This window comes from Caloenas nicobarica, chromosome 5 (genome assembly GCF_036013445.1).
Source record: "Caloenas nicobarica isolate bCalNic1 chromosome 5, bCalNic1.hap1, whole genome shotgun sequence".
Lineage (NCBI taxonomy): Eukaryota > Metazoa > Chordata > Aves > Columbiformes > Columbidae > Caloenas > Caloenas nicobarica.
Window position 1 is genome coordinate 8434396 of NC_088249.1, and position 11520 is coordinate 8445915.

Here is an 11520-nt window from a genome sequence, read left to right on the forward strand (position 1 = left end):
TTCAGGTCTAGCAATAATCTTTGGCATAGAAAGATGATCGGAAAATTATTAGAAAATGAAAAATACATTAAATGATGTGCTCTGCTGATCTAATTGTATCCATGTGATGGATTTCACTGTGCCTTTTTTCTCTTCTGTCCCTCTGTATCTCAGGTGAACTCTGTTCAACTATAGTGCGTTTTTTGACTTCTCCCTCTCTTCCCTGTAACTGTATCTGCAATTCCGTTTCTTACCTTTCCTTATAGGAGTTATTTTTGTTCACTCCAACTTCTCTGTTAGAAATGGAAGCAGTTTTACATGAGCAGTTCATAGACAAAGAAAAAAAAAAAAGAGGGCAAAATAAAGCCTTTTGCTTTCCCCCTTGTTTTCACTTCCCTCTTTCTCCCTCACTGTTCGCAAAAACACTTCATCTCTTGAGAGAAGAGCAGACATTAATGCAACTGGCCCGAATGAGCAGCAGGAGCCACCAGTCAAGTCTCTGCATCTCCCAGGACCCTTTTCTGCTTCATTCAGGGGCCAGGCTCCAATGGAGATCTCAACATTCGCTCTGAAGTGATAAGCTCTAGGCCAACAGGCTCGCAAATGTCCACGCGCTTTTCAGGGCTCAGCAGTTACATTTTCAAGGCAAAAGAGCTGAAGAGAGTGATGTGGTTAGAGCTGCCATCCACCTCCACATGAGTCCAACACCCAGAAGCACCGCTGACCCAAAGCGCTCTGCTTGGCCCTTGCTGTATCCACGGAGAAGGTGCCTGGCTGGGTAACTTGATTGCAAAGACTCCGAAATAGTCAGGAGAAATGGGCAGTACCTCTGGAGATAGACGGAGGGTGCAGGACACGCTATGGCCCCGTTGTTCTGCTCACAACCCTCCCTCCACCTGCTTCTGGCTGCTCCACTCCTGGCCACGTGCTGCTTACTGCTAATGCCCTTGTGTCAACCCCGTTGCTGCTTTGTCCCTGGTGAGCCACTTCGGAAAGGTCAACTGGTGGACAACAGACCCAGACAGAAAAATGAGACAAGTTTTTTGTCAGCTTAACACTCTGTGCATTCCCTTCAGGGTCAGGCGACCTATTGGTCAGGGACAAGGCAGAGAGCAAAAAGGTGACAGACAGGCTGTTATTCTGGTGTGGCTGTGATGTGAAATCACATCCTTGCACAATCCTAGGCTCATGGTCTTGTCTTCCATGAGCTGTGTAGGGCACCTCTGTAGGACAGTTCAGCGCTCCCTCAGGCTGGGTAGGGGAGAGGATGGACGATCTGACAGATGACCCGACAGGCCCTCCTGCACAACAAAGCAGCGGTTTGGCCCCTGCTCAAGAGATGGAAGATCTGATTTCTAGACCAGACCTCACCTTAGTATTTGAATTCTTCGTTTTCTAGGAAAGCCTGAGAAAGAGGACCTTCCCATTCCTCCTAGTAAATCCAGGCCACCTGCCGTGAAGGTGCACGGGGTCAAAGAGAAGTTGAGGAAAGGGCAGTCAGTCTTGATCTGGTTTTGCAGCCTTGCTAAGTAGATCTGCAGCAAGACACTTCTGCTGCTTTCTCACCACACCCCAAGAAAATGGGATTTCATATCCATCATGCCTCTTCCATCCACAATTGTTTTTACTCAGGCATCTCCAGATGCCTTGCCCTTTTTTCCAGGGTTTTCTCTCCATGAGGTCGCAATGCATTAGAGCATGTAGGCACTCCATTTTAGGAGTAAGAAATGTAATTATCCATTCATCTAACAGTGTGAACATAACACAACATTAGGAATGTTAAGCCTACTTAACCCAATATTGTGGCTACGACCTAGGCCAAGAACAAATGTCCAGGGAAGAGTGTAAATACAGAGCAGGCACATGGCAAATCTTCCTTAGTGGATTACCCCATCTTCCAGTGATTTGTGCTCAGGGGCTTCCTGAGCCAGAGGTGATGTCTCTGTCCTGGAAGATGAGATGTTTCACACGTCTCAAATGTGAGAAACATGAACGTGTTGACTGCGGTTTTTCACGGAGCAAGAAGCCTCAGAGTGCTGCTAAATATACATTGAGTTGTTGATGCAAAACACAGCCAGGAGCTGATGTGGCACCTAGCAATGGTTGGTGAGCCCTAGAAGTAAGGGTAAGTCACAGAAAGCTGAGAAAGCTACTTTGGACATGCTTTACTCAACCGAAAGCTACAAGAAGACAGTCAAGAAACCTAATGCATTCAAACAGCTTGTCTCTCACAAACACGTTCTTCGATGTCGCTCATCCTTGGCATCACAGCTACTTTTGACCCTTTAGAAGTGCTTCAAAATTGTTGGATGTGATAAATCTCTTAAATTCTGCTCTTCTAACTAACGTTTCTATCACTGAAATTGTTCATCAAATATTAGCAGAAAATGAACCCTGAAATAGTGTATTTTTTTAGTTATGTTGTTGTTGTTAGTATTATTATTATTATTAATTTATTCGAATGAACACGTGAGATGCAGGTTAGCCTGCTCCAGTCCTGCACCAGTGTGGGACAACAACAAAGTGCTCACAGGTAACCAGCTGCATCTTTAGATAAAGCAGTACAGTTACGAATGCTACATTCAGGAGATGTGGGAATCCATCCATCACAGCCCAGCCACCACAGAAGATGACAGAACTGGCAATCTTCTGAGATGAGCCCATTATCAGAACAGCAGACTCTAAAGGATGAAAATGTGCATTCAGTTTGAGAGGGGCAATGTCCCAGGGAGAAATTTAACAAGTTGTCTGCGGAGTGCTGCTTTCTGATCTTCGATTTAAGGAGGAAACCCCTCTGCATGCCTGGAGACCTGAGCAGAGACAAGTGAAGCTCAGCACCGGGGCTGGATGCAGTGGCCAGGGCCAGAGGACTCTTCCCTGGACAAGGCAGAGAGCCAGGAGAAGGTGATGGAGAGAAGCAAATGGATGTTCTCCTCTATTCCTTCCTGAAATGGGTTCAGACAGCATTACTGCTGGGAAGAATCCAGGCGCCTGAGATGACAGGCCAGACCTTCAAGAGAAGCATTCAGCACATAATTTTTCTCTACAAATATAAATTCACATCTATGGCTGCACTTTGCCAGTTGAGGTTTTGCACTTGGCAGCTGACAGTCATTTAAGGCTGAAGTCCTCCAGCTCAGTCTCAGCCCTGTGGCTTAAGCGCTACACCGAAAGCCACAAAAAAAAGCATACCCCATACAGGCAGCTTAAAAAGTCATAGGCATCTCCTTCTTGAGGCTCGCTCATGGCTGCTAAGTGTGAGAAGGAGACTTGGAGCAGAACGGGAAGGGAGGAGGTGAAGGAAAGAGGTGAAAGAACCTTTGGGACCCACGTGTCTACAACTCTTCCACCACTTCCTTCCTGCCTGCACCATTGCCGGCTTCTCGCTGGCTGGCAGGTACCTGGGGGGGAAGCTTTCCTCCACGAAATGAGCAGCAAACACAGGCGTGGGCCATGCAGAAAGGAGAATATTCAGACAAACACAGGGTCAAGAGAAGTACACAAAGCCCAGGGGGAGGGCAGTGCACCTTCAACCACTCTTCAAGGTCTTATTGTTAAGGCACGTGAGGTAGACAGCCACTGAGTAACCGAGATGGAGTGTGACTGTGCCACATCCTTGCCTGGGCTGTCACCACCCGCCTCATGCATGAGCTGTGTTCACCTGCTGTGCTTTAGCTTAGAAGGGGAGGTCTCCAAGACTGCTCTGTGGTGTACAACAGCTCTCGCGTTGGTCAGACACATCTTAGTGGATGATAAGCTCTCACAGGACACATCCCAGGTGAGGTCTGGGCACAGAAACACTACTCACCCTGAAACCAAGCACTGTTTTCATCCCCTCTACATGGAAGTTCAGTAGGCGGCCCAGAGAAGACCCCACCTAATTCACCAAGGGTGGCAGATGCCCAGAGGCACCAGAGAACTCAAGTCACCATCGGCCCTTGCCACAGCTGTTGTTTTTTAAGTTAACACCCGCTATCAGTACACTTTCACTGCCAGGAAAGAAGGGAAGTAAATTTAAACCCTCTCATGCAGAAACCTTGCAGCAACCCTGCTGAGCACCATACTGTCTGCCCCACAGAGCACTGAGGATCCTCTTCTCCAGTCGTTCTTAAGATGGGACATTTGAAACTAAAGGAAACCTCATATCTCCCTTGAGAGGGCTTCAATATACCCACCGGTCTCCAGTCCCATTGTCGGACCTGGAGGGATATGGCCCTCTGACAAGACACTTTGACCCAAGCAGCACAGTGACCGCTGCCTGCCCACCCTCGTCAGCGTGTCAGCACACCAGCGGAGCACGGTTTGCTGCTGGGGGAAGTGGAAAGCAGTGGCTGAGCACAGTTGCACCCTCAAGTGTGCTTACACACAGAGCACTTTCTCAGTTCCTCTCTCTGTGGAGGCACCTTCCAAATATCCTCCCCCAGGGAACAGCTTACGCTGCCGACAGGGACGCGGACAGCAGGCACCGCTGCCTCAGCCCCATCTGCTTGCTTGTCAGGACGTCTTCACTCAGACGCAGGCTCTGATTGCCTTGGGATGCTTGGAATCATAGAATCCCAGAATAGTTTGGGTTGGAAGGGACCTTCAAAGCTCATCCAGTGCCACCCCTGCCATGAGCAGGGACATCTGCACCAGCTCAGGTTGCTCAGAGCCCCGTCCAGCCTGGCCTGGGATGTCTCCAGGGATGGGGCATCCACCACCTCTCTGGCCAACCTAGGACAGTGTGTCACCACCCTCATTGTATAACTTCTTCCTTATGTCCAGCCTGAATCTCCCCTCCTTTAGTTTAAAACCATTACCCCTTGTCCTGTCATAACAGGCCCTGCTAAAAAGTCTGTCCCCATCTTCTTTATCACCCCATTTTAAGTATGGAAAGGCTGCAATAAGTTCTCCCCAGAGCCTTTTCTTCTTGATGGGCATGAACACCTCTCAGCATGGGTGTTTATGGCTGTGGTAAGCACTGCACTGCTGTGAGGGTCTGGCAGCCTGGGACAACCTGTATCCATTTTCTCATACTGTTCTCATCATCTGCTAACTAAGCTAAGTCAGAGGACCTGACTGCACTTCAAGCTCTTGGGATCTTGCGTGGCATGTGCTTTGTTAGGCATTCGGAGTAGAGCTGCTTGTTCCGCCCCTGGGACTGCTCCTGCCCACACAGAAAGGAAGGAATGGCCCCACCAGCTTGTTACCCTCCCAGAAATGCAGAAGATATGAGGAAAAATTTCTTCACCCAAACGGTTGTCAGGCATTGGAACAGGCTGCTCAGGGAAGTGGTGGAGTCACCATCCCTGGAGATGTTTAAAAAATGCCTAGATGAGGTTCTTAGGGACATGGTTTAGAGGGGGACTTAGGTTAGGTTAGGTTAGGTTAATGGTTGTACTCAATGATATTAAAGGTCTTTTCCAGCCAAAATGATTCTTTGAGGACAATTCCACTGCTTCCCCTTGGTCTGCTTGAGATGGGCCCATAAAAGCAACAAATAAATATTCAGAGGGTGCTAAAAGCTACCTTTTCCCCTGCATGAGCTCAGGGTTAAAGAACTTGCTCGTGCATAGTGCGGACCTGGAAAGCTCATGCCTGTGCTCTGTCTGAAGGGACTCAACCTCTGTCAACACATCTCCTCCTCCTGGAGTTAGCTGGCTGTTCCCCGGAGCAGGTGTCCACCCCGTAAGAAAATGCCCAAAAGATTAGGCCAGACAACACCTTTTTTTTATCAAGAATGTTATACAGTGGACCCTTCAACTTATAAATACAGCAAAGTAAAATTTGTAAGGGCACACAACACCATTAAGGCGCATCCACCTCCATACTCCTCTCTTCACTTGGAGAAGATTTCTGCATGGAAATCATCAAGCGATTTTGCAGGCAATGCTTCTCCCAGCACTACTTAACGCTAACCAGACACCAGGTCTGCTTCTGTTTGCGGTCATCTTGGGAAGGTGGAGGTTTTCGTAACCACTCCTGTTCAAAGAGCATTAATTCTCTTCACCTCCGTTTCTTAAATGTGTGTATGTTCTTCTCTTTGTTCTCATCCACTTCCTCTAGCTGCCCTTATTTCTTGTTGTTTCCCAGAGGCATTGAACAGATGTGGTAGGCAGTTTTGCTGGCTTACTATGGTAGGTGTCATATAGAACCACAAGTCATGTTCTTCAGCTGCAGTTATCCATTCATTAAGAGGGGAGAGGAGAAAAGCATGAATTAGCTAGATCCAGACCATTATGTTGTACTACAACGTGGATGCACACACCAGAGGCCAGACTCTGGTTCCTGTATACTGGGTAGTCTCTGACACAACTACCACCATCCACTTCAGACAGTTCCCCCATCTGACCAACCATAAATGACAGCTTCTTTTGGAACTCTGCCTCTGAAGTCTCTACCGTTTGCATTTTTGGTTACTCAGTTTGAAAAAAAAAAGAGTTGAATACTAATGCCTTTAATTTTCTCTATGAAGTGACTTCAGTAACTGATCAACAGCTCTGTTTTATTTACGAGGCAGCCTGGTGTAGGGACAGTCCCCAATACCCAGTTTTAGTGAATAGAAATGCTGTAGTCAAGAAATTCCTTGTGAAGAAAGGCACTTTTTCCTGGAAGTAAATCAGACCTAACTCCCAGGGGACACTACAGGAGAACTTGCCCATCTTAGATGCTTCCCCAAGACAAGCATCCCACTTGTTCCCCTGACATGTCCTCTTGGCACTTATGGGGCCATAACCTTTACTGACAACATTTTTGAGTAATGCAAATGCTAACTTTCAGCCTTGTCTTCTGATTCTCAGGAAACACCAGCTGGAAAAAGAATAATGGAAAATTGTACAGACACAAATAACAGCTCCACTTGCACAGGGATTCCCTACGAAGACAGCAAGACACTTCTGGTTGCTGTTTACAGCATCGTTTTTGCCATAGGCCTTCCAGCAAATTGCTTAACTTCAGTGCTCACGTTCTTACAAATCCAAAGGAATAAAGTAATTGCCATCTACATTTTCAGTTTATCATTGTGTGAGCTGATGTATTTAAGCACTTTGCCTCTCTGGATTATCTACGTGCAAAATGACCACCAGTGGAATATGGGTGTAAAGGCTTGCAGAATAACAGGATTCATCTTTTTCTGCAACATATACATCAGCATTCTGCTTTTGTGCTGCATTTCTGTGGACCGTTACGTGGCACTGGTGTATGCTCTGGAATCAAGGGGGAGAAGAGGACAGAAAAAGGCAATCATAATAGTGTGTCTTCTCTTTGCTGTGGTTGCAATAATCCACAGTCCAGTATTTTCCATGGAAGATGATTCAGAACATACTAATAAGAAGACCTGCTTTGAGGCTTTGCCCCTTGACATAAAATTGGCTACTTTCGGCTTTGCCAGATTCCTATTTGGATTTGCCATACCTTTCACAATCCTCATTTTCACAAACTACAAAGTTTTCCAAAGTACGAAAACAAGCAGCAGCTTGACTTGCCGTCAAAAAACCAAAGTGAAGTATCTGGCGATCACCATTATTGTCATTTTCCTGATCTGCTTTGCTCCCTACCATGTGGTACTCATAATAAGATCCATATACTTTATGTTTCATCAGAATTGCTCATGTCCGTTTGAAAAAGATATATATTCAATTTTTACTGTGTTTCTGTGTTTAGCCACTGCGAACAGTGTTGCCGATCCAATCATCTACGTGCTGGTTAGTGAAAACGTCAGAAGAGATTTTTACAAGACTCTGAGAAGATGGAGACTGAACCCATGCAGCCTGAATTCATCCATTAATCAGAAGACTGACAGCATAAAATTGAAAATGTCAAAAGAATCACAGGAAGGAGGGCTAAGAGAAGAAAACAAAGAAATACCAGATGCATCTGACATTCAAAAGACCTGTAAAAGTGGCAAAGACCAAGAAGGTGGCAGCTAGCAGCGAGCTCCTCATGCAAATAAGAAGCTCCCAACACCATGTGGGGGCTGCAGGCTGCAGCACACAAACGTTTGCTTTCTGATGTCTGTAGGAAGTTTTGTCACAGGGCCAGAAACTCCTTGAGGACACTACGGGAGCGAGATTTCTTATTTCTGTTTGTCTCCTATGACAAAGTTTGCCCACCAGTATCGTTGGTGAAAATATTGCTTTGCTAAGGACATGTGGAATAAACTAGGTATATTGACTCAAACTGAAATCTAAAAAAGCTTATTTTTTAGACTACCTGTTTTTTTCTCTTATCAGTTCAGAACCAGTTTTATTTTCTGAGCGAGACAAAAAAAACCAACCCTGCTGAGGAGAACAGTGCAGGGCCCATTCTTAAGGTTGGAAATATTTGTTCTTGTGGAGGTGCATGTTCAGATTCTTATATGTGTACTGCTCTTAACGTTTGTGGTTAACAAGTGAAAAATACAAAAAATGAGGAAGTCTTTCAACAAGAGGTTTGAAAATGTTCCTAATAGTTCAGTATGCAGCTTTATCCACCTTGCACATTGTGGGGAGAATTAAAGGGCACAAAAGTGGCTTGATAACACAGACCAGCAGTAATTCTACTGTATTAGTCCAGATCCTGAACTGTCCTGAAATTCTTAAAATATACAATTCTAACGCTTAATATTTTGCAATTAGTAGATTTTACTTACTTTGCAGTTAAATCTGGAATGCACTGAAATATATAAAATATTTATACATTTCCGAGTGGCGTCATGGGCTGGTTTTATGCCATCTCCAAACATGTGTTCAACTTGTGTTTCATTTCTGATGAAGCTAACGCTTCCCTTTTGTTATTGATCCATGTCTCAGTGTGTATGAGTCTGCACAAGCGTTGAGTGCCTCACTGGCAAGGAAGGGCTGGTGGCACAGAGAACGCAGCCCCTTCTCCCCATAGACAGGACCTCCCTGGGACATGCCGGTGGTGACACATGGGACTATGCTGGGACAGATTTCTTTGTTGCTGCTGCCACTTTTGCTATGAATAAATTACTGATGGTAGTTTCCTATGCCTTTAAATCAGAAATTAAAAAAAAAAACAAAACCAAAAAAGACATGATACAAATCAGGCAAGAGTTATTTAAACAGCTTCTTCATATTTTTATGTGATCAAAGTAAAACAGACAAAGATAATGAACCAGCTGGGTGTTTATTCGAGTACAAATTTGTAAAGTGTTTCACACTGTCATTCTACTTCATCTGTAATGATTAATTTTGACATTTCTGAATTGAATTACCATTAGCCAATGTTAATGTAAATACAACCTTGTTAATGTTTTCAAATTGTCATAGGTATTTCTGTATATCATGCTTTATTCTTATACACTTTTGCAAAGAAGCATTGTGCCAAAATGGCATTTCTTCACGTTACTGTATTTATGATATATTTAATTTTTGTATTATTTAATGACTCCTCTGGCCTCTACCTACAAGAGGTTTGTGTCCTCAAAAGTAGTTCACATAATACTGAATTGAATAGGAGACTGTTTATTGGAAAAATGTGAAATTCTCTTGTGATGCTAATTAACGAACTGTGGTTCTGTATTTTCATATGCATCCCAGAGATCAAACGCTCTAAGGTATCAAGGAGACATCTGCAAAGGGCTGAATATCTATATCTTTGCTGAAAATCAAACTTTCCATTACTAGAACAATCATCAGCAGGCGTTGCTCGTAACAGCCCGGTCAGCCAGGGTACTGGTGATTAATCTCTGAAGACACATATGCAAACTGCCCCAACCTCAGGATTTTCATAGTCTAAATGTAAAACTCGGGTGAATAATATCAGTGAATCTAGACTTCTGTGAATTCAGTGATTTTACAGACTTCTGGACTGGCGTTTTTCCTCTGATCAAATGTGAGTGTCTTTAGAGCAACCAATACTGGAGCCCAGTGCCAAAGGTGCAGGGGACAGAGATTAGCAGGGTCTGATGCAACATCTGTAATTCTTTTGCCTTGCCTAATCTACATGCTGTTCTAAATTACTATATCGTTATGCATCTTCTTTTAATGAAAACCTTTGGAGCTTCTTTGTTCAGAGGCACTCTGAAATAAAAGCCTTAGGGGTGACAAGGCGCTGTGCAGCCTGATCTAACTTTGAAGATGACCTAGATGATTTCCAGAGTGCGTTCCAAACTAAAATATTCTATGACAGATTACTGAAGGGATTAGGAGCCAGGTACCAAGCAATGTATCCACATGGGAAAAATGCAAATCCTGTTTTCTACGGATAAATGAAAAAGCAGCTTTATATCTGAGCAAGGACATCAAGAAATCATGCAGGGGCAGGAGTTGGACTCAATGATCCTTGTGGGTCCTTTCCAGCTCAGGACATTTTATATATATATATATCCCACTCTACATAAATGCCTTTTATGAGTTGTTAAAATATTCCATCAGATAAATCGACCGTTTCTCATCCAATAAACCGAAGCATGTGATATTTTGTCACTCAGTAGCTGAATGTGCCACATGGGCAAAGGAAGGGTCTCTGCACTGGGGCACTTGCTAGAGACATAGCAAAGGACACGGCTCAGGTCAGAGCAGATCTGAAGGGTGGACTGATTGATTTTGTGGGTGTCTCCATCCTTTCCTCCTGCAAAGACAGTACCAGTGAGCCCGCAGGCACTGCTTCATGCTGCGAAGAACGGCTGCATCAGACCTGCAGTTCTCAGCCCAGTTGTTTGGCTCTGTCCCCCAACTTCCTCAACCCAGCTTAAGCTATAAGATGACTTGGAGAGAACACAGAGGCCATGCTTCCCAGTCCAATCTTTAGACAGCCAGGTCTCCACAGGGACGGCTCAGAGCGGGTAAGTCGCTCACCAGTGGAACGATGGCAAGACTCAAAAATTTCACTCTCCTCTGTATTCAGTATTTGCTCAGGTGTAACTTCCATAATTTGATTTCAAGAAGAGTGGGCTATTTAATAAATAAAACATTGTTTTATTTTTACAAGTGTCTCAGATGTTCATAATATACCTGGGAGATAAGTGGGTTGCTGATTATTTCAAGTACAACTGTGAAGCATGAAGTGAATGATTTCTGGCTATGAACTAGAGCTGGCCAAACTAGTTTTTGCAGACAATATATCTGATTTGTTTGTTTATTCACCAATTCTAAGTTATTTCTAAAGACTGCATTTTTAAGTAATTGTTTAGGGTAACTCATAAAACTCTATTCCTGTCTAGGAAATGCTTTCATGTTCAGTATTAGATTTTTCTTTAAGAGGATAGTTCTAAAAAACAGGCAAAACCAGATACGAATGAACTCAGACTCTCTATGTGTGACAAAGTTTCATCTGCAGCTGGCAACCTGGTAGCTGGTCCGATTTAGTCCCTACTATCACGTACAACCCAATGTCAAACTTCTGTTGGGAAATGAGTAATGAAACTCAACTCAGAACCAGGTTGTCAACAACATCCACAATCTAAGAGCTTTTCGTTGTGAGCATGTTGTTGTCCTACAGGTCACACTGTGGGACAGATGTTTTAGGAAACATTTTCTAGATAGTGAAATGACACCGAAGTTTCCTCATAGGTTGGAATACCTCTCCCATTTTCAAACCGGCACAAACTAAAGGTAGAAA

The 11520-nt window shown here is 44.4% G+C and overlaps 1 protein-coding gene across 1 annotated transcript; it reads left to right on the top strand.

Annotated features, from left to right (window-relative positions):
- The first annotated feature begins 2826 nt into the window (after positions 1 to 2826).
- Positions 2827 to 7886, top strand: GPR132 (G protein-coupled receptor 132). The gene is made up of 2 exons (XM_065636808.1): positions 2827 to 2883; positions 6759 to 7886. Exons 1-2 carry the CDS (start codon positions 2827 to 2829, stop codon positions 7884 to 7886), a joined length of 1185 nt encoding a protein of 394 aa, XP_065492880.1.
- Positions 7887 to 11520: the final 3634 nt, after the last annotated feature.